At 38.4% G+C, this 23,272-nt stretch overlaps 1 protein-coding gene across 4 annotated transcripts in view; it reads left to right on the top strand.

Moving 5' to 3' along the window:
* Positions 1-23,272, top strand: part of LOC124796418 (serine/threonine-protein kinase greatwall) — a 138,833-nt gene that overhangs the window by 112,494 nt on the left and 3,067 nt on the right. For all 4 annotated transcript variants that reach the window (XM_047260598.1, XM_047260596.1, XM_047260595.1 and 1 more), the window contains 2 exons: positions 10,892-11,005; positions 20,824-21,036. In XM_047260598.1, coding sequence (XP_047116554.1) covers positions 10,892-11,005; positions 20,824-21,036 — 327 coding nt within the window. The remainder of the gene's footprint in view (positions 1-10,891; positions 11,006-20,823; positions 21,037-23,272) is intronic.

Here is a 23,272-nt window from a genome sequence, read left to right as displayed (position 1 = left end):
CACTTCACATGTGGCTGAACACTTCCTGTTTCCTTAAATAACGAAACTATCCGGTGAACGGTCCGGACACTTGGATGATGTCATCCAGGATACCGAGCCGCATACATAGCACACGCCCGTTGGGCATTTTGATCACAATAGCCATACATCAACACGATATCGACCTTTTCCGCAATAGGTAAACGGTCCATTTTAACACGGGTAATGTATCACGAAGCAAATACCGTCCGCACTGGTGGAAAGTTATGTGATACCACATACTTACACTTTTGTGACTATTACAGCACCATCTGTCACAAAGCAAAAAAAGTGGTCCAACTAAAACATTCATATTTCTATACTTACTACACGAATATGTAATAAAAAATGGGGTTTCCTATTTTAAAAAAACACAGTTGATATCCGTTTGACCTGTGGGAGCGCCATCTAGCGGGCAAACCATAGCGCCATCTGGTTCCCCCCTTCAAGCTAGACAAATTTTGTTCTTTGTAGTTTTTTTGTTTTATGCTTATTTCGTGAGATATTTGGCCCGGTCTCTATCAATGGACCATCCTGTATATTAGAACAGGGAATCAGCTAGAAAAATTAATTATGTCTCCTCTTCTACCAACTACTCCATTGAAAGATGAGAGTAGAGAGAAGAGAGTGTGGTTGGATTAAAAGAATGAGAGACTAAGAACAAAAACGTAGATGATGAGCTCATAGTACTCAAAGTGATGATAATTTCAGTAAAAGGTGATTTTTTTTATATATTTTATTTATTTATTTATTTATTTATTTTTTTTTTTTTTTGGCCTATGATTAGGGTTTTTATGTTGAAGTGGTAAGTCTGATCCGTCATTACATTCTGTAACAGAAAGTGAAGAGGAGAAATTTCGCTCAAAATTGTGTCCCGTATTGGTATGGACTTGACACATCTTCCCATGCAAAATTACTAAAATTTATGACAATTTGGCTTTAAACATGCATTGAAATTAATCACTGAAAGAAAACTGTTAAAATTAACTGTAGCAGATGGCCATTATTGATGGTGGATGCATCTTAGTTAGTGGCCAAATGGACTTCTAGACAAATGCTATAAAATTTAGAAAAGATTACAACTTTTAATACCACCATCAGCTTTGTGGGGCCGGTATTTGTTGTTTATGTGCAAAACAGAATCATAGCTTGGAGACCGTGGCCAGATCATTTAAGGTTTTTTGCTTGCATTCAAGTTTGCAAAACACTTCATGGTGATTGGCAGTTAATCTCAGGGACAATGTAGTAAGCTGCAAATAAATAAATGGCAGAATACTAATTGCATTCAGCCACTGCATCTCCATGTCATGATGCATTAAACTCGTATTGGTTGGTGGCTGTAACCATAAAGCCTTTAAACATTTCATGTATCTTTTAGGAGAACTAGTAAAATGAGAACTTTGTGAGATGTAAGTAATTTACATTAATTTAACTACAAATGGTTCTAAAGCAAATACATGACCCTTACATCACATTTGTGTACACAAAAGCCAGATTAATTAGTGACACACAAGGAATGCAGTTACAGTGTATCCTTTTGGTCTAAAGGCTAACAGACAAGTGAGAGAGATCCAAACAAGAATGCACTTCATTTACCTTCTAAAACAGAAAGCATATTACAAACAATCATAATTGGCCACTGAAATATTATTTATGAAATAATAATTACATTTCACATAATTAATTTACATAGTTTATTTAGATTTGAATTTATTTACAGTAGATAATTAGATAAGTGCACATTTTTGTGCTTTCTGTTGTTTTTGTGATGTTACATAAACATGAAATTATGTGGGTCTGTCCATGTAATGCTTCAGACTGTGAATCCTTGAGGAATTAAAAGTCCTGGGCAAAGAGAAAATCCAACTACCCAGGTACACAAGATGATTATATTAAAATTTGGAGAACAGTGACTGTATGCTGCTTCAGCAAGTTCACTTTAGGATTCTTGCTGTAGTGAGTATTCCGCATGGACAAGAGAGCCTGAGGAATACTTAGAGAGTCACTGAAGTTGCTTTCTCTCATACTGTGTAAGCATTTTCTTCTTGAGTTGCCAGAGGGCTGCACTTGCTGGATCTCTCTTTAGTGGCAATGCGGAGCTCCAGAGAGAGAGAGAGAGAGAGAGAGAGAGAGAGAGAGAGAGAGAGAGCCCTTTGTAGTTCATTGTGTGTGTGGGTGGGTGCGCGCACGCAAATCCTAAAATGGCGTGTAACAAGATGATGCGGTTAGAAAACTTAGATATAGTACATTAAGTTTCAGGACTGGAAATGGAAGTATATTCCTGTGTTTTGTATGGCAACCAGATTCACGTCTTATTTTCCATTTGTGTCTTCAGATTACTGTTGCCAGCATTCTCTCCCAGTTCAGACAGTGCAAATAGACTTTATCATCTGCAATACCTGGTTGTGTGAAAAATTCCAATGAAAATGAAAATGAGCAAGATTGTTTGGAACTAGATGATCAGCTGCAAGTGCCAGCGTTCCAGAAAGAAGTGGTTGTACCCTTACTATACCCTCCCCACCTTTTTTTACATCAGTGAAGAGTTTGATTAATTTACTCATTTTCTTGCTGGTAATGAACTTACTTTTGTATTTTAAATGGGATAACAATTGTGTTCCTATCTCATGGATGTATTTTTCAGTTTCATTTAAAATGTTACCAAACAATTGAAAGGGTGATCACATGATGACAGGGTTAACAGTAATTCATACTACTTTTGGCCTATTCCCATCACCAGTAGTGCTAAAAGCAATTGCAATAAATACAATTCTTTTTGAAGCTGGATATCGTCTATAAGATGATCATGAAGCTGTTGCTGTTTCATCCTAAAACCTTGTATTTTGCTCACCTGTGGTGTCTGATGGGACTCGCTGGAGATGAAAATTCGGCTGTACTCTTAACAATCATTACTTTGTTTGGGCAGATATGTAAGGCTGAAGAACATCTGAAGTTAGTCTGAATATTTTCACATTGAATAAAAACATTTGAGGACTTTAAAACTAGATATTGTATCTGAAGATCAAGACAGCATGCCCTTTTATTGAATAAGTCACTTGTGTGAAATTTCATTAATTCTTGGTGCACAGTAATGTAATGCACAGGGTGGCATCAGTGCCGAGGAATCTGACATCAAGGTCACGGAAGCTGAAAGAAAAACAGAATATTAACTGCCATAAACTGACCCTCGAAGAGGCTTTTTCCTAAAAAAATGTATGCATTGACCTGAGGGAAATGGAGAGGAGGCCACTGAGATGTAGATGAAACTCATAATTTGAGAGAGCAGGAAAGGAGTGTGTTAATGGTACAAGTGTTGGTGTCCTTGTTCAGTCCTCTGTCCATGACTGTGCCTGAGGACCTTACTTGACTCTTCTTTTGCTACCCCATTCGTCAGCTGCTGAATGATCAATTGAGGAGAAATGAGTAATGAGTTTTTACTGTGATTTTGTATACAAATAATCAGTTAAAAGGAACATAGTCAAACTCTTGTTTTGCTGAAAATATGCTCTCTGATCACAACTTCATGCTCCCTCTGCGACCTCTGCACCTAAAACGAAACCGAGATGTATCCTTGAATTATGCCGTCTGAGGTATACTGTTTGATGAGTTATTGTGTTTTAAAGTAGCTTAGCATATTCTGGTGGTAGAGATGGTCTTCTAATTGCATGTATATCTAAAACTTTTTACTGACTGGTCTCACATTAAATATATTATTCTGTGTGGTTCAGTGCTGTGCTAATGTAAGTTGTAGCTTTGTCAGCTTGCTTGATTTAGCAAGATCCTGAATACTTAAGGTACTAGACAAATACTGTATTTGAGAGGACTGTGGGTCTCTGTGCAGCCATTCTCTGTAAGTTGATTGGGATGGGTCCACAGCCTTAATGTGATTATGGAACATGGTCATTTCCACTTATGGCTGTCAGAATTATTTTATTTTTTTATTTATTGCTATTGCAGTGTAGATAATAAATTACCTTTGGCCAGAGAACTCAAACACAAATGTAGTTAAACAGGTGCTAGACAGCAACACTACGTGTACTACTGTGTTGTGCTTTGGTGTAATTGGGAAGGAGAAGGGGCCACACATTACGAGCTATGGTTACCTAAACAGGCAGACCTGTGAGGACAGCTGACATTATTGCATGTACAGTAGCTTTATTACCATCACTCATCATAACAAAGCTACTGATAGGCATGTGCAGCTGTGGGTAATAGCTACTCTACAATATATGTAGTTTGAGGCTAAAATAGCTGCTGATTTCACAATGTATATTTCTCAACTAAAAATACAAGTGGTATCAAGAAAGTAAGTTTTGCTGGACATTTGAAAGAAAGTGCAAAAAGTAATGACAAAATATGCTTAGGAATAAAAGCTGACCTGGGATTCTGTTTCAACATTGTTTCCATCCATGCTAAGACAGCTGGCTTTGTGAAACACAAAGTTGTTTAACCTTGTATGTAATGTTGTTATAATGATAAACAAATAGTAACAGTTTGTTTGGAGGTGCAAGGGAAGCCTTCAGATGAAAATCAGGTAGAGCGATGTTGGCGGTGTGGTCTGTAATGAGATGTTTCATTCATCTACATCTACGTGATTACTCTGTTGTTCACAATTAAGTGCCAGGCAGAGGGTTCAATGAACCACCTTCAAGCTGTCTCTCTACCATTCTACTCTCAAACGTCGCGCGGGAAGAACAAGTGCTTAAATGTTTCTGTGTGGGGCCTCATTTCTCTTACTTCATTGTGATGATCATTTCTCCCTATGTAGGTGAGTGCCAACAAAATGTTTTTACAATTGGAGGAGAAAACTGGTGATTGAAATTTCATGAAAATATCCCATTGCAACGATAAACACCTTTGTTGTAATGATTGCCACTCTAATTCACGTGTAATGTCTGTGGCACTCTTCCCCCTATTTCACAATAATACAAAACGAGCCACCCATCTTTGAACTTTTTCAGTATTGTTGCAGAAGAAGTTGAATAGCACCGTGGTGTAGTGGTTATGATACTGAACTGTTGCATAGAGGGCCGTGAGTTCAAAACTTACCTGGACTGTACAATTTTAATTTCTATATTCGGTTCGAGTACATTCTAGAAGTATCCACAAATGTCAAAAATCATTGTACTGGAATGTTCTGTAGCTGTATATATATACTGTATATGTTCTGGCTTGAGGCAGTTCGCTCCGCACTCTTGCATGTCCAAGTGCTGAATAAACCTTTGTTAAGTGAAGTTAGTGTTTGTCATTCATCTAATTACACCTTCTTCTATGTAACATTATTCTGATGGAGGCGCTTGGTATTGGAACTTGTGATAGTGCACATTATCGATGACACAGTGGCTCTCATCAGACCATGACAGAACAGCCGTTTACGTGGCGAGAAACTTGAGTTCAAGCCATATTCAACGGATCACAATCTAAAACAATAAACTGGTAGCCAAGATGACAGGAATTCTTTTTATTCAATGATTACCGGTTTCAGCAAAACTAAAGCCGCCATCATCGGATCTTAGGATACATACAGGTTACAACATCAAGGCGAACAATGGTGATATTAATAGTTGCCTGTAACATGCAGGCCTTACAAAATTGTCGTAAGTAGCTCATAGGTGTCCAAGAGAGATGATATAAATGTTAAGTGTCTCCATCACACACAAGTGCAAGCTGGATACCTAGGTTCTGCTGATGTACCAGTGTTCTGCTGGTGAATCGCAGTCTTTGGTCTGACCCACAACATTGTCGGTGTGATTGTTCCAATTTAGGTTATTTGTAATTGTAATCCCTAAGTATTTATTTGAATTTACAGCCTTCATATTTGTGTGACTTACCACGTAATCGAAATTTAGCGGATTTCTTTTAGTACTGATGTGAATAACTTCACGCTTTCCTTTATTCAGGGCCAATTGCCACTTTTTGCAGCACATAGATATCTTACCTAAATCATTTTGCAATTCATTTTGGTCATCTGATTATTTTACAAGGCAGTAAATGACAGCATCATGTGCAAATAATCTAAGAGGGCTACTCAGATTGTCTCCTATGTTGTTAATATAGATCAGGAACAATAGAGGGCCTATATCACTTCCTTGGAGAACGCTGAATATTTCTTCTGTTTTACTTGATGACTTTCCATCTGTTACTACGAACTGTGACCTTTCTGACAGGAGATCCCGAATCTAGTCGCATAACTGAGGTGATACTCCGTAGGCACACGATTTGGTTAGAAGACTCTTGTGAGAAACTGTGTTGAAAGCTTTCTGAAAATCTAAAAATATGATGTCAATTTGACATCCCCTGCAATAGCACTCATTAGTTCATGAGTATATAGAGCTAGTTGTGTTCCGCAAGAACAATATTTTCTGAATCCGTGCTGACCGTGTGCCTGTAAATCGTTTTCTTCAAGGTACTTCATAATGTTGGGATACAGTATATATTCCAAAACCCTACTGCAAGTTGACTTTAGTGACATGGGCCTGTAATTCAGCGGATTACTCCTGTTACCTTTTTTGGGTGTTGATGTGACTTGAGCAACTTTCCAGTCTTTAGATACGGAATTGTCTGTGAGCAAGCGGTTGTATATAATTGCTAAGTATGGAGCTATTGCACCTGCATACTCTGAAAGGAACCTGACTGGTATACCATCTGGACCGGAAACCTTGCCTTTATTAAGTGATTTAAACTGCTTTGCAACACCGAGGATATGTACTTCTATGTCTCTCATCTTCACAGTTGTTCTTGATTGGAATTCGAGAATATTTACTTCGTCTTCCTTGGTGAAAGAGTTTTGGAAAACCATGTTTAATAACTCTGCTTTGGTGGCACTGTCATCAGTGACTTCACCGTTGTAATCGCGCAGTGAAGGTATGGATTGCCTCTTGCCACTGGTGTGCTTTACATATGACCAGAATCTTTTTGGGCTTTCTGCTAGATTCAGAGACAGAGTTTCGTTGTGGAAATTATTAAAAGTCTCTCACATTGAAGCACGCGCTATATTTCAAACTTCTGCAAAACTTTGCAGCTGCAGCTTAGGGATCACACCTAAACTTGTCACACGACTTATTTTACGTTGTACTAGGCAATTTGTACAGATGTTAGCGTAGCGTTGTGTTGTGATCCAAAAAGTTAATCAGCTCTTCACCTAGTTTGTCCCTAAACACTGTACACAGGAGCTTCCAAGTGACCAGAACCATTCTGGCTTTGGTTGTCTGTGGCAACAGTGGATACTGAATCCCACTGAACCCATCATAATTTTGTGCTATAGTGATCAAGAAAGTTGGTGTAAATGCATAGGCAGAGTTGTCATGTAGAATCTTTGGTATTCATTCATCTTCTTTTTCCACAGTATGGAACAATTCATCTAGAACCCACTACATTACTCCTCATGCACATTTTTCCCTCCTTTGTTAAACTACTGTTCCCATGTCCGTCCCATCTGCTCACTCTATTGTTACTGCATCCCACTGTGAATTGTCTGCACAGTTCTTGTGTGCAACACTACTGTCTCTGTCCTGCTGATGGGTTCCACTGGAGTACACGGCATAAATTGACGACTGAACTTGTTTTCTGAATACACTGACACTGTACTGCACTCTGCTGGAGAATTAAGGTTTTTAGTAAGTAAAATTACACAATTTTCTGGTGGTGTTAGTAGCAGTGTCCCATCTCTGATGTCCTTGGCATCCACAGTGTGCTAAAACCTGATCTTCCTTTGTAGTAGCAGTATTGCCTTATGATAGACTGCAGTTGCAATGAAATACTTTGCATAGGGTAAGGTACTGTTGGAAGCATATGACACTACACTGAGGGGATTGAAATATTTTTGTATGTTAAATGATGCAACCAAAGGAAAAAAATTGAAAAAAAAGAAAAAGCTGGATTTTTGATCCCTTCTTTTCTGCTAAAATTTACTCTTGTATATAAATACTGCACATTGAAAGTATATATAAAAATTTGAGTTTTTTCTTTTTTTCCTGTAATGTCTTCTTCAGCATACAATAGTCAACAAATTGTTTGATATTGTCCCCCATTTTATTCATCTTGTCACTCAAATACACACTTAAATAACTGTGCATACTTTTCTTGTGTTCCACATTTCTAATGTATTGAGAATAAGAACTGCGAAGTTGATTACCTTGTGGTCTACGTTAGTGCTCTTTGAGCACTGAATAACCTTCAATATCTTTTCCTCTGTCATGATCAGCACTCTACACACATAATCAACTGCATGAAAAATCATCCATTTGTAATGTAGGACAGCCTAGTAATGTAGAAATTTCCCCAAACATTTTGTTGATTGTTGGGTCAGTTTACTGTCCCCGCAATTCTTGATATGTCAAATAATGTGGTGGTTTGGAGAATACTGGGTGATGTTGACAGTTTTCAGTCATCTTGATGTCGCCAAATTCCATTCACACTGAACATATGTAATGCGTTTAAAAAAAACGGTGGAACAGTTTTATTTTATTTCAGTTACGAGTAAACATTCTCAAACCATTTACTTTTGGTACTGAAATTTCAAGTTTTTGTGTAATGCTAGTATCACAAAGGTGTAAAACACTTGTAGTATTTCGAGCCTGAAATACAAGCTTTATAGCTTTTAGTTTAATGTCTGGGTATACCTGCCAGCTATCAACAATACTTACAGCTTTATGTTTTCTCTTAAAACTCACATATTAGGAATCCTATTAATGAACATAACGGCTGCCATAATTCTTTTTTTTTTCATTGTGAAGACAAAAATAAGCTAATAAACCTGATCGATGATGTGACTGCCAAAAGACAGTACATTTCTTGATCAGAGAAGTAAGATCTTATCATTTTAAACAATTTGTATTTCATTTCGAAATGGAAAAAAGTTACATAGTATTCAGTCGGGACTGGAGTGTCAAGTCATGTTGATAGAATTTTCAAGTTGAGCATTTTTGTGTTAAAAACAGCAATTTAATTGCTGTTAAGAAATACTTCAATTTCCACTACTGCTTGGGTTGAACTAACATCCTCATGTGATTGGTGCCGAGGATACTTTATGGAGTGTATTGGTACACAAAAAACACTTTCAGTAGCATGTGGTGTTATGCCAGTGCTTGTGATATTCACTGTAAATATTAACATCGTGTTACTGCGAGTTTTCCTTTGATCTTTTCATTCAGTGGACATGAGGCTGCAGGCTAGAACATTATGGTACACATAAATAAACTTAATGCATTTCTGGAAGGTCCTGGGGAATACAAAAAATATATTCATGTGGTGTGTGTGTGTTTTTTATTATTTTTTATTTTTATTCTATTTATTTATTTTTATTTTATTTATTTATTTTTATTAATCTGAAGAGTATTCTTGAAATGTTAACTGTGGTTTGAATCTCACGTATGTGCCTGTTGATCACTCAATACCTCAAATGCAGAGTGAGTGGTTATCTTTTGTAACTTGTCCTGCTGTTTCTAAAAGTGTCATATAAGTTTAACACAGAAAATGGATAAATCTATAGAAATGTGCTCTGTAGCAAAGAGCAGTGAACAGCACAGTGACAAGAATTCCTCCCCTCCGTCTCCCCTCTTTCTTTCTTTTTTACTTTCTCTCCAATGGCAGGTGTGACTCCTTAAACAGGATGATGACTAATATCGTACCTGCCTTTCCCAACCCAAGCTTGTGCTCCTACTCTAAGGACTTCGATGTCAGGGGAATATTTATGTCTACCTTGCTTTTTTGTAATATGCTCTATTTGGCAACTGTTAGGTATAACTTCAGTGGAGATTGGCTTTATACAACTGCATCAGAAATTGTACAATAAAAGGCTTCTTGTACTTGCAAGTTTTGTGTGTGTTTCTGGGGAATTATTATGTAAGTAATTTAGTAATGGAGACAACACACCAGATAAAAACATTAGTTGTCAACAGGCAGACAAAAAGAAAGGAAAAAGAAAAGAAAAAAAAACTGAAACTTGTTTGTTTCGGACAAATTGTCTAACTGGGTGGATTACACACACTTGCTGTCCCCCCCCCCCCCCCCCCCCCCCTCCGGCCTACACCCCCCCTCACACACACACACACACACACACACACACACACACACACACACACACACTATCCGTGCCACTACATTGTATTGGCTGAACACATAGTGATGACAGTTTTGCAAGTGGGCTGGGACAGGGAATTGTCATCTGTGGTGGTTAGATGGAGAAAGGAGTCATGGGAGGAAGGGTTGGCGAGGGTTGATTGACAGCTCATAAGCAGGCAGCAGGTGTGCAGCAGAATAATGTGGGAGGGAGAGGAAGTGGGGTGTTTGTGATGGGAATGCGACACAGGCACTGGAACCAGTAAGTTTGTGTAATGCACAATTATGACAACTTGGAGGTGTGGATTGGAAAGGGGGAGCCTGTTTGGTAGAGGTGTGGGTGTCGGGTGAGCAGAGATTGAGGCCAGGAGTAATATGGGAGTGAAGGATATGCTGCAAAGATAATTCCATCTATGTAGTTCAGAAAAGCTGGTGCTGTGGGGAAGGATTCAGATGGCATGGGTTGTGAAGCAACCATTGAGCTCCAGCATATTATGCTTAGCAGCATGTTCTGTCACTAGGTGGTCAGCACCACTTTTGACCACAGTTTGGCAGTGGCCATTCATTCCAGTGGATGGATGGTTAGTGATCTTTGCCACATACAGTGCTGTACAGAAATTGTGGCAAAGCTGGTGTATGACATGGCTGCTTTCACAGGTGTTCCTGCATCTGACAGAAGACGATAAGCCTGTGACTCAAAGCCCTTGCAATTAGCATGGTTCAGTTGCTCTAAGTGATGAGGGTGGGGCTTCTTTACAGCTGGTTCTTGAGAGTGTGCAATTATTGTAACACTATTTTTTATCTGTCCGTTTTGCAGGTTCTGCTGTTGACTGGTGGTCATTGGGAGTCTGCCTTTTTGAGTTCATGACAGGAATACCTCCATTTAATGATGAAACTGCAGAAGCGGTATTTGATCACATATTGACTAGAGGTTAGTAATCTAGTGAGAAAAATAGTTATACTTAATTGGTATTTTATATTGTCAGATTTGTGTTATTTTCAGTTGTATTATGTTTCACGTCAAAATTGGAATTTGACACTAATATTTCTTACCATTGTGGTAGTTTTACATCATTTAGATGAACTGCATAGTTTTTTCTGCTTTATAGTTGCAAAGAAATGCAGGTGGCAGTTTTGATGCTTCTTTACTGTTGAGCATGCATGCTGGGGTATGGAGTATCCCACATTTAGTTTTTTGCTAGTGGTAACGCTGCTGTTTGTGAGGGATTAGTAGTCCACTAGCTACACCTCTATTGTTGTCTCAGTTACTGGTTATTGTAGCTGATTTTACTGTTTCACTTTCTGTATGCCTGCATTTCCAATAAAAAGCATAAAGTACCTCCCACAACTGGTCCTGTAAGTAAATATATATTTGGCATGTACACCCAGACATGCATAGTTATTTGTACCAGACAAATAGTTTGCAAAACTGATTAGTTTGTTAGTTATTCAGAGAAATGACGCCAGAAGAAACAGACCAAATTCTCAGGAGTTGTCAGTTATGTTGGATGGGTCAGATCATGGACTGCACAGCTGTGGCATGGTGAATTGGACGAGGCAGCGTAAGTAATTCAAGAAAGTGAGCATGGCAGTGATTCTGAACATGACATCCTGTCTGTTACTGAAGTTGTCAGTTTTAATTAGAGTAAAAGTGCAAATGTCGAGTTTATTATTGACAAGAGATAACATTAAAAAGTCGAGACATGTGAACACTTCAACCAGAGTGAAGTTAGAAGTAAGAATTTAGTGAATGTGCAGTGTTTTCTGGTGCCAGGAGCAGTGCAGAAGACCTCAGTAATGAATTTTCTACTTTCCATAAAATGATAGACAACACTATGACATAATATTGTCACTCATACAGATTCATATACATGTAAAAAAATGTGAACCATTATAGTACACTCGTGATAGAGATGCAAAGAAGATGACACAAACCGAAAAACTTGCTTTACTGGGAGGTTTGTATCTGACTGGAAAGAAGAAAGAACATTACACTAATTCACTCGAACTGTGGAACTCAGATGGAACAGGGAATGCAGGTTCTAAGAGCATGTATAAGTTAAAAAGATTTTTGTTTGTACTCTAATGTATGTGATTTGTTGATAAGGATGCATGAACTGAAAGAAGAAAAATAGAAGCCTAGATGATGTTCATCCTTTCTTGCAGTTGTTAGTTTTCAGTTGCAGAAATTGATACAACCCGGAGACCTTTGCAACTATTGACAAGAAATTGGAAGTCTTCTGAGGGCACTGCAATTTCATACAATATAATCCCAGTAAGATAGCAAAATATGAAATCGGGATCTTTGCTATGTGCGACTCAAAAATATTTGTAGAGTAACTTGGGAATATGTTGTGGAAAACAAGAGTCTGGCCCATATCAGACTGCAGACAAGCCAAGTGACATAGTAATGTGCCTTATTCCTGACATTGAAGGTAGCAATAGGAAAAATTACATTTCATAATTGGTACACCAGTTACCCTTTGGCAACATATCTCCTAAAGATTGTATCAGCATACTGGAGGAGGACAAAAAAAGAAATAACAGTTTAATTTCAGGCAAGCAAAAATTGAAAAGTTGGGTATTAAAGTTACAGATTTCAAAAAGGCATCACTCTCACAGAATACATTCAAAAGAAAAACAAATCTGTGATATTGCTATCCATGGTGCAGGAACTACCAAAACTTGATGATAGAACAAACAAGCCTGAAACAGTAATGGACTACAACATGAGAAAAAGGAGTGGTGATACCAAACGTCAGTTATGTAATGTGGATAATGCCTTGTGCACAACTTGGTGATGGCCAATGAACATCTTTTACTTTTTCTTGAATGTAACAGAAACCTATGTACAAATCTAGTCTTCCTCAAATCCAAAAAAAAGCCCACATTATACAAGAAGATTTTTTTTTTTTTGGAAGAATTTAGCTGTGGCATTGATTAAGCACCATCTAGCTAACAGATCCGGAATAATGTGTGTGCCTCTTCATTAAATATCGGGAAGCCTTGGTAAAGTAAGATAAAGAAAGATGTATGTCTGTCTGCTTCTCAAGGATCCACAAACAAAGAACATGGAAGGTGTGTAACTTGAAGCTGAACTGAAGATATATTGACAACCATTATATGTAATATGTTCAAAAAGTTAGGTTGGAAGAAACATGAGACAACTGCTTACACTTGTAACAGTTGTAACAACTAAGCCCTTTGTAATGACTGTGGCTTACACTCATGAGGCCTAAAATGTAAGGGACCTGTTCCAAACCGAAAAATAAAGTAAGTAAACCTGAAGTGAAACCTTTTCTATTAACTTTTCATGAAATTACTTAAATTTTATCCTAAAAAGTGCAAATAATCAATCAGGTTTACAAAAAAAAAAAAAAAAAAAGAATTAAATGCTCAGTAACAGTATTCACAAAATAACTTCTTTTTTGCTTCAGAGTTTGAGATCATGTTATGTAAATTATGTTCTAATTATAAAATACCCCAAGCACCTGCTCGACTAATGGAAAATGGCATGCCTGCTTGATGGTTAAGTGCTTTTAAATAAGTGTTGACAAATTCAGGAGATCAAAATCTGTTAAATGTTGCTAGAAGAGGAAACCATATTTCATGGAGCACCACTCTGTCACTTTTTCGCTGAGATCTTCCACCTTAGTACACTGAAAGGAGGTGTGACACATCAGACTTGTTGAATCCACTTTCTAACCTTTCCACTCCCCCTGCCCCCAACTCTTTTGTGAGTATGTGCATGGCAGCATGGGGTTCCAAGCCATTGCTGTACTTCTTTATTTCCTGTTCTGCAATTTTGCCTACTAACTACGTCTTTCCTCAGTTATTTTCTAGGACAGATTTGCTGCTGAACCTACTTCACTCATCGTAGGACATCAGTTGTGGCTTTTCCCAGTTTGTTCCCTTTATTTTGCACCAAATATTTTGGTTAACTTTTGTTCAGCCCCCACATCTGAGTTTGACCTCCACCTTCAACCAAGAAATTAACAGAATGTGCAAGCCTAGAGAGATATGTCACCCAATACCAGCATAGTAGCTAGTCCGAGTGGGGGTTTGTCAGGTAGCTGTGCTGTGGTAACCCCATGACCGCATATGGAATACACAATTCGTGCCCAACTTGTTACTTCCTCTCAAATGCAGAGGAGTGGGCATCTGTCTGTCTGGGGACACTGGTGCACACAATCTTCTGTCTTGCACTGCTTGCTCTGTTGTATTTCTCTGGGTCTCAAGTTATGTGGGCATCCTGGTGAATGAACTGACCAACCTTGTGGTTAGAGAAGTGATTAGTAGCCCAGCATTTGCTTTGATGATCCCAGGTGCAGATCTGTGGGTGCAAATAATACCTCATCTTACTCAGAGATGGAACATTGTCAGATGAGCTAATGCATGTTAGGAGAGATTAGTGCTGCATGACATTCCCCATTCCACTCATCCCAGTAGGAATACACCATCTTATGTCACTTTTGCATCAGTCATAACAAATTAACTCCTGATGAGAATTCCGGGTTGTATGACGATAGTCCACTAAACTTTTCCGTTCCTAACATATCGTCCGGAGCTGCACTGGACATTTTCGGTGGTGCTCATGGTTCCTCCAAGTCTTACTGACTGGTAAGTCAGATGTCAAAGAGTGACATAAATACTATGGATAATGTGCATTAAAATATTTCAATTTTTGTTTCAGTAATGCTCTTTACTTGTAACACTGACAACAATGTTTCGTTTGTCAGCAGGAAGAACCACTACCTCTTCATCTATATTTAAATCATTGAGAGCCTTTGTCTCACATTTTGTTAAATTTCTTTCCAAAGGTTTACTGCGTCACAGTACTGTGGTGGTTTCGATTCAAATTGCATGTGCAGTTTCTTTGAGAAGTGTTAGTGTACCTGCCATTAATAGAAGGTGAGAGAAATGCTCTCATTTTATGGAGCACCTTGAAGGGCTAACTTTGGCACCTGAAGGTATTCCTGTAAGTTTTGACATAATGTCTTTATTCACTATGATTCCAATTAACAAAGTTATGATTTATATAGTGGCTGTGTCGCCAGGGGATTTGACTGTTCCTTTTAGAAATTGCATTACGTTTAGTTAGTTCCAGTGGAACAGCGAATTTTATAAGCAAGTTGATGGTGTCGCAATGGGTAACCCACTGGGTCCTGTGATATTGAAAATATTTGAACAATCAGCTCTAGAAAAATCAAATAAGAAACAGTCTTGATGATATCAGTTTGTGGATGATACTGTTGCAGTTTGGTCACATAGTAAAAAAGCTTTGGAAAAATTGTTTTGTCATCTAAATAATATAAATCCAAAAATCCAGTTGGCCATGGAAATGCAAAATGACAACAGAATATCCTTCTTACAAGTTTTATTTCTGATACAGACTGATGGAACGTTGAAACATAAAATTTTTTATGAAGCCATACATGTGGACAGTTATTTGCTTAAGAACTCCAACGATTATCCACAACAAAAGAGGGGTGTCATTAAAAGTCTTGTCAATAGAGCCAGAAGAATTTCCACACCGGAACACCTGGTCACCAGATTAAACCATTTGAAGGAGAGTTCCAAGAAAAATTGCTAGTCAGAAAAAAGCAAATAGTGCTCTTAAGATCAAATTGCAGTAGGGCAAAAAACAACAATAAAACACAGCAATGGAAGAACACAGTTTGGTATCTCCCTGAAAAAAAAAAGTGAATGATCAGATCAGAAAGAGTCTACTGAAACATAATGTCAAATCAGTTTTTAGGCTAGACTAGACCAACTAAGAAAATACATCAGACATTTCGATCTGTAAAGGATAAATGCACTCCTTTGTCAACATGCATGATGTGTAAAATTCTGTGTACGTTTGGTAAGGTTGACATTGGAACTATGAAGTATGAATACACAGCTGAAGGAACATATGTCTTTGCCAACTAGGGAAAAAATAAAAATTGGCTGTGGCAAAGCATGCTCTTCAGTCTGGAAATTATGAAGTTTTCTGAAACCAGTATTTTGTCTTCAATTATGAACTATAGCTACATAGAGAAGCCATCGAAATACATAAACATGGGATAATCGTAACAGAAAAGAAGCCATGAGCTATGGGCAGTGACTCTACAGAACAATAGAGAAGTTTTATCTTTGACAGAACAATCGATGGTTAAGTTTTACCTCTGACAAGAATTACCTCTGCTGATCATGCCCCTTTTCCACACTATTTGTCAGACTCTGATGACTGACCCATCAGTCAGTAAGACTCAGTGGTACCAGAAGCACCTCTGCAGATGTCCAGTGCAGGTCTGGATGAAACGTTAGCAACAGAAAAGTTTCATGGGCCGTTGCCATACAACCCGGAAACTCTCCAGCAGCCAAAACAGAGTAACCCATACTTTTTCTCATGTAATGAGCTGTCCCCATGTTGTGGTTGTGTGGATCCTTACAGATATTAAATCTTATTGTGGCTGTTCTGTCTCCTGCCCAAGGCTCTGATGACCTTGCTGCTTAGTCACAAGCGGTTCTGAGATAACAGGTATTAACCCATGCTGAAACATTCATACTAGTACATGATGTAGCCTCATGCTCAGCATTGCAGATGCTGTCTGTGGCATCTAGTCAGTCTTACAGATAGTGAATACTGTCCTGGGACATGTTTTGCCATATCGTCTCGACCTGTTCATGTAGTTCTGTAAGAGTTTTTGGTTGAAGGGTCACACAAGTCATTTCTTGTCCCACCATATCCCACATCTGCTTGATTGCAGACAAGTCTGGAGTTTGTGCTGGTCAAAGAAATTGCTGCAAGTCTTGCAGAGCATGTTGAATTTCATTTGGCAGTCTGTGGGTGAGCATTATCCTGTTGGTACAAATACATCACATTCCTGTTGCAAGAACAACAAAAGAATGGGTTTAACAACATTCTACATGTACTGAGTGCTGGTTAGCCCCCCTCCCCCCTCCCCTCCCACAGAAACACCAAAGGTGAACAAGAGTTGTAGTTCATCACACCCCAGACCATAAGACCTTGGGTGGGGCCAATGTGTCTTGGATGAATTCACTCTGATACAATGCTTGTTACATCTACATCATAAATGCAAACAATCATGACTTGGATACAGGCAGAATGTGCTTTCATCACTGAAGACCACAGTGCACCATTCCATCTTCCAAGTGGTCCTCTGATGGCACCAGTTGAGCCTTAAACGTTGGTGCCGTTGTATGAATTGAAGATGGGTTAGAGGTGTGCATGCCCATAGTCCCTCTTCTAATTACTGGTGTGCAACAGTTCATGTTGATACATCTGGGTTCACAGGCCCTCTTCTCTGTGTTGTGGTAAGTGTACAATCTACCATTGCTGCCATTAAAATACGATTATCCTGGCGAGGATCTCTGCTATGTGGACATCCAGCCTCATATAGAGTTGTGAGAATGTTCATGTGTCGACTAAGACCAGCATCGATGCACAAATGACACAGCATGTCCAACTTATATGGCAGTGCTCCAAAAGGACCATCTCACTACATGGAAGGGGACCATTTGACCCCTTTCAAACTTGCCCAGTTGGCTATAGGAAGCACAAGTGTATTTCCGTGGCGTGGTTAACTGCTTGCTTCACACATTCGCACCACATTGAGCCTTCCAGCTGTGAGCATTCCCTACTAAAGGGTAGACTCAGAGGGTGCTCTGGTATCTATGCCACTATGCTCTCTATTGTCACACACTGTTGAAACCATTATCAGTACATCTACTACCCCCAAGTGGCATATGCCATCATTGGGTCAAAATCAATCTTGTATTTCCAAGTGCACTATTTTTGGCAGCGTATTTATAATCTCTTTGCTGTAACTACCGATTTTGTGTGTGGGCTGCTTCATATTTTATGTGTGAAGTTTTTGCTTGATTCGGCCACCAGAGGCCACCCGGCCTGCTAATACGACAGCAGTTGAATGCAGAACTAATGAATATGTAGGCCAGAGTGCAAGGCTCCTCCAGCCACTTGTGTAGTGTTAATTGTATTATACCTTGTCTTTGATGTGTGTGTGTACTGTTTGAGCAATAAATTACTGTGTTTGTGGGTTAGAACACCCTTCTTTTGTTTAATTCTTTGTCTGCTTAATTTTGTTCATACTGTGGTAAGAATTTATGTTTTAAATGTTTGTATGACAGTTACCATCCAAAAAAATTTATGTCTTGCAACAAAAAATACATTTTTCACACCATTGCACAGCACTGTAAATAGATTTTTTGTCTTTTGTATTTTTAACTGTTAGCTTGGCATTTTGAAATGTGTGAATATTATGGTAGATAAATAAAAATAATTAAATTCACATGCACAGAGATTCCAAGTGGAAAAAGAATGATAGGGAGAAGAAATTAGATCAATTGAAAAAGTTAATATGGTAATTAAAATGAAGTGACATAGAAACAGGAATAAAAAATACCTTCAAACTAATTAATTGAATAAAAATAATTACCAAAGTCATTTGATAAGGATATGAAAATAAATAATTTCAAAATATGTGACTAGATTTAAAATCGCAATCTTTCCCGTATAAGAACTGAAACTTAAACATTACCCTACAGAACCTGTCTGTACAATAGTCTCTTTTTTTAAAGCTGTAGAGCAACACATGAAATTCAATTTTTTTTCTCCCAATTACTCACAAACCAGGACCCACGAGGATGAATGGCTGCAGGGTGCGAAACCTGGGACTTAAATCTACATCACCATATAGATGATATATAAAAACAAAGATGAGGTGACTTACCGAACAAAAGCGCTGGCAGGTCAATAGACACACAAGCAAACACAAACATTCACACAAAATTCTAGCTTTCGCAACCAACGGTTGCCTCATCAGGAAAGAGGGAAGGAGAGGGAAAGATGAAAGGATGTGGGTTTTAAGGGAGAGGGTAAGGAGTCATTCCAATCCCGGGAGCGGAAAGACTTACCTTAGTGGGAAAAAAGGACAGGTATACACTCGCGTGCGCACACACACACACACACACACACACACACACACACACACACACACACATACACACACATATCCATCCACACATATACAGACACTAGCAGACATCAAATATGTCTGCTTGTGTCTATGTGTGGATGGATATGTGTGTGCGTGCGAGTGTATACCTGTCCTTTTTTCCCACTAACGTAAGTCTTTCCGCTCCCGGGATTGGAATGACTCCTTACCCTCTCCCTTAAAACCCACATCCTTTCATCTTTCCCTCTCGTCCCTCTTTCCTGATGAGGCAACTGTTGGTTGCAAAAGCTAGAATTTTGTGTGTATGTTTGTGTTTGCTTGTGTGTCTATCGACCTGACAGCGCTTTTGTTCGGTAAGTCACCTCATCTTTGTTTTTATATATAATTTTTCCCACGTGGAATGTTTCCCTCTATTATATTGTCACCATATAGATGGTTTCAAAAGTTCAACCCCATCACTGAGGGCCTCTCCTTGTAAATGAAATGTAAATGGGAAGAGTTCCACACTACATTTTTGTGATTGTATATTCATCTTTACTTTGGTGTCTTGTCTCAGACTGTAATCTTTGCAAACTGATTAACAGAAGTACCAGTAATTGTTTTCATGAAAATGCATACTTCATTCTCTAGTATACGCTAATTTAACTATATATATTTTCAACTTTCTATTTGCATCCAAGGCAGAAAAGTGCAATGTTTCATTCATCTTAATAGTACCCAAGATGTTCCTTCTCATATAGACTCAGTGTTCCATGAAACATATGTCACATCACAAGTTCGAAATGACACTGTTACTCCATGTACTTTCTGCAGGTAATACAAATTAAAGATCTTTGAAATTTGTGTATTTATTTATTTTATAGAAAACTGTGGATGAATTGAGTTGACTTTTGTTGTAATTGCCCATCAGCTTCAACTCACTGTGTGCACTGGTATTCAGAAGTGTGATAGAGAAAGTTCAACGAGTTATTGAGATGACTGCCACTATCTCTGAGATTGTCATGTAATGTTTTCTATGAAATTCTAGAAAATTGTCATTCTGCTTTGTCTACATTTATATTGTAAATAATTACATTACATATTCCTTATAATTCCAGAAGTTGAGGTGTGAACATGGATTTCTGAAAGACCAAACATTTTTATTTAATTGGATAGATAAAAAATCTACTCACCAAGCGGCGGCAGAACACATACGTAAAAGACAGTTGTAATTGCAAGCTTGTGTAGCCAGTGGCTCCTCCTTCAGACAGAAGGGTTGAAGGGGAAGGGGAAGGAAGAAGGGTGAAGGGGAAGGACTGGAGAGGTCTAGGAAAAGGGGTATATTTTGGTAAAGTCACCCAGAACTGCAGGTCTGGGGAGACTTATTGTATGTGGTAAGAAAGTATGGTGTCCTCCCTGATCTGCAGTTTTGGGTGACTTTCCCAAAATCTACTCCTTTTTGTAGACATCTCCAGTCCTTTTCCTTCACTCCTCTTCCTTCCCTTCAACCCCTCTGCTTGAAGATGGAGCCATTGGCTACAAAAGCTTGCCAATTACAACCGTATTTTATGTGTGTGTTCTGCCGTTGCTTCGGGAGTAGATTTTTTATCCGTCCAATTAAATAATTTTTTCAGTAATTGATTGTTTTCATTGTTGTATTAGACCAAACATTTTGTAATACAACTGACGGGCATCTAGCTTTTTGCTTAGGAAGTCTTTTAAATAATTTGATATTGAGAATTTGTACAGTTTTTAAATTAAATGTGACTTGACTTGTAATATTTTCCAGAAATACCATGGCCTACAGGCAGTGAGGAACTATCACAATCAGCTCAAAATGCCATTGATTCTTTGCTTACACTTGATCCTCTAAAAAGGCCAGGATCACTGGAAGTAAAAAGGATGCCACTTTTTAGTGGTATAGACTGGGAGCACTTGCGTGAGATAGAAGCACCTTTCATCCCACAGCCAGATGGGAATACAGATACTTCTTACTTCAGTGGTGAGAAGAAGAAATCAGTTTTTTTGTAATTATGTCTTGCCCTTTCTTTCGTTTTTTCGTATGTTAGTATGATTTAAATACCAAACATTGTTGAGGCTTTAATGTGGGATAGAATACAGAAGAAACAGTGTGATAATATTTGCAATATACTTGGTGTTCATCTTAGTGATGCTAATGTGAGAGGAGAGTGCATATTTGTTGATTTATAACTATGACACAGAACTGAATTGAAACAGATAGTACTGTAAATGATAGCATTAAACTAAATTAGTACTGGTTTACTTTAAATGAGAAACAATTTAGCAGAATCCTATTTGTATGCAATAATACCTTTTCACTGGCTCGTGGCTTGGAACAAATTTTGCATTATTTGAGGAATGACAGTGTTTCATACAACACAAAAAGCTTGGCACATTTGTTACTAATTTTTCTGAAACACTGCAGAATTGATGAGAATTATTTGCACTATGGGCTGTATAAAATAGTAGTGCTCAGTACTTGGTACCATTCTATTCTTGGCATTTATGTTGATCACTTATCAGCCTTGTCTGATATGAGGTTTGTCTGGAAAGTAATTCCACTAATGCCATAAGAAGTAATTCATTGATTGAAATGAAATGGTGCAATACATAAAAGTTTTTAAAAAAATGACACTCGTACATCAATACATACTTGTCAATGAGATTACAGGGTGTATACGACCCGGGACAACCGGGAGATCCGGGAAGGCCCGGGAATTTTTTCATCAGAGAGAAAACCGGGAAAAACCCGGGAATTTTTCAGAATTCCGGGAATTTTTCATTGCTTTAGTTTTCAGTTAATTTTTTGTAATTTTGACTGGTAAGAACTGATACTCTGACAAAGGATATTACTGTATCCCGCCACTGCAGAATAATACTGCAACAACATTACATGAACGAGAGAATAAAACTAAAATTGCAAAGGAAATGCACCATATTAAAAAAAACAGAGCTCATACAAGTGTCTGCCAACAGCAAAATGTGTGAAAGACTATGTAATGCTTCGTAACACAAAATTACCTCTGATGTTCGTGATGTTGCAACTGTTTACCTTAGATCCATTTAAGCAGTTACGGGCGGGCTCATGCGCATGCACAGTTGAGTCGGGTATGAGTCGTACCTTCTCCCGCTTCTGTCTACAGAAATGTTGCTGCTGGCTGTGTAAGCAGCAAACCGTGGTATATGAACCGGGCGGAAATTTTGAGGGGGGGTTGGGGGTAAACTCATATTCTTAAGGAAGAAAATCTTGTCACAAAGCACCTAGCATCGAGCGCACGTTGGTCTATCGATTGTTCAAATGATTTTGAAGCGCATCCCTGTTGGTTTTTGAAAATTTTTGAACACATTCTAAGTTGATTTCTGAATGAATCATAAGTTGATTTTTGAATGTGTGCATAGTGTACGTGATGTCTCTGCCAGGGGAATCCTCGTCGCATCTAGAAATAAACTTTCCAGCAGACTAAAGGGGGTGGGGCTATACGAGTTCAGTGGAATAAAGCAGAGCGGGTGAACGCCAACTGCTGTTTGTTTATGTGATTGATTGGGTATGCGAATGATCAGCGTTGTTTAAATTACTAGCAAAGTCCATAGATTCAGACTACGAGAGTGGAAATAAGTGACGAACAGGAATAACTGGTAAGAAAGATTACGTATTATCTTCTCGATGTATCCAAGAAAATGGAATTTTGAAAGAAAATTTTGGTCAGATCGCTAACCTAGAAAGGGCAAGTTGTATAGTCCCCGACTAGCAGCCGCTAGGTTATATTGTGGGAGTAGCGCGGAAAACTTGTTGTACGAATGTCTAACCAGAGAATAATTGATGGATAATGAAACGGGTCTACTATTGCCCCGGTTTGAAATATCGTAGATCAGGGGCTGATACGCAGAGGAGTCTGAGTGTCGTAAGTTGTAGTGCGGGGGACTAGTCTCCACGTGGTCCTTGTTTGCATTTAGTTATTTTGCTGTTTGCTCTTCATTTACTGCTCTCACATCAAATGAAAACAAAGTGATTTCTGTGGCTGAGAGCTATCAAGTGAATTAAAATACATTCACGTAATTACGGAAGGCTAAAATGTGTTGTTAGTTTCAGATTTTATTTCCACCTTTCTGACAGTCAAGCATTAATCGTCTTGCAGAATAATGAAGTTACTTTTGTCGCTTTGCTGCAGAAATCTGTCTTTTGATCTATTTTTCTGCTGAGACAGCCAATTTATTTG

This window comes from Schistocerca piceifrons, chromosome 4 (genome assembly GCF_021461385.2).
Source record: "Schistocerca piceifrons isolate TAMUIC-IGC-003096 chromosome 4, iqSchPice1.1, whole genome shotgun sequence".
Taxonomy (NCBI): domain Eukaryota; kingdom Metazoa; phylum Arthropoda; class Insecta; order Orthoptera; family Acrididae; genus Schistocerca; species Schistocerca piceifrons.
The sequence above is the reverse complement of the archived record's forward strand: the minus strand, read 5'-3'. Positions and strand labels throughout refer to the sequence as shown.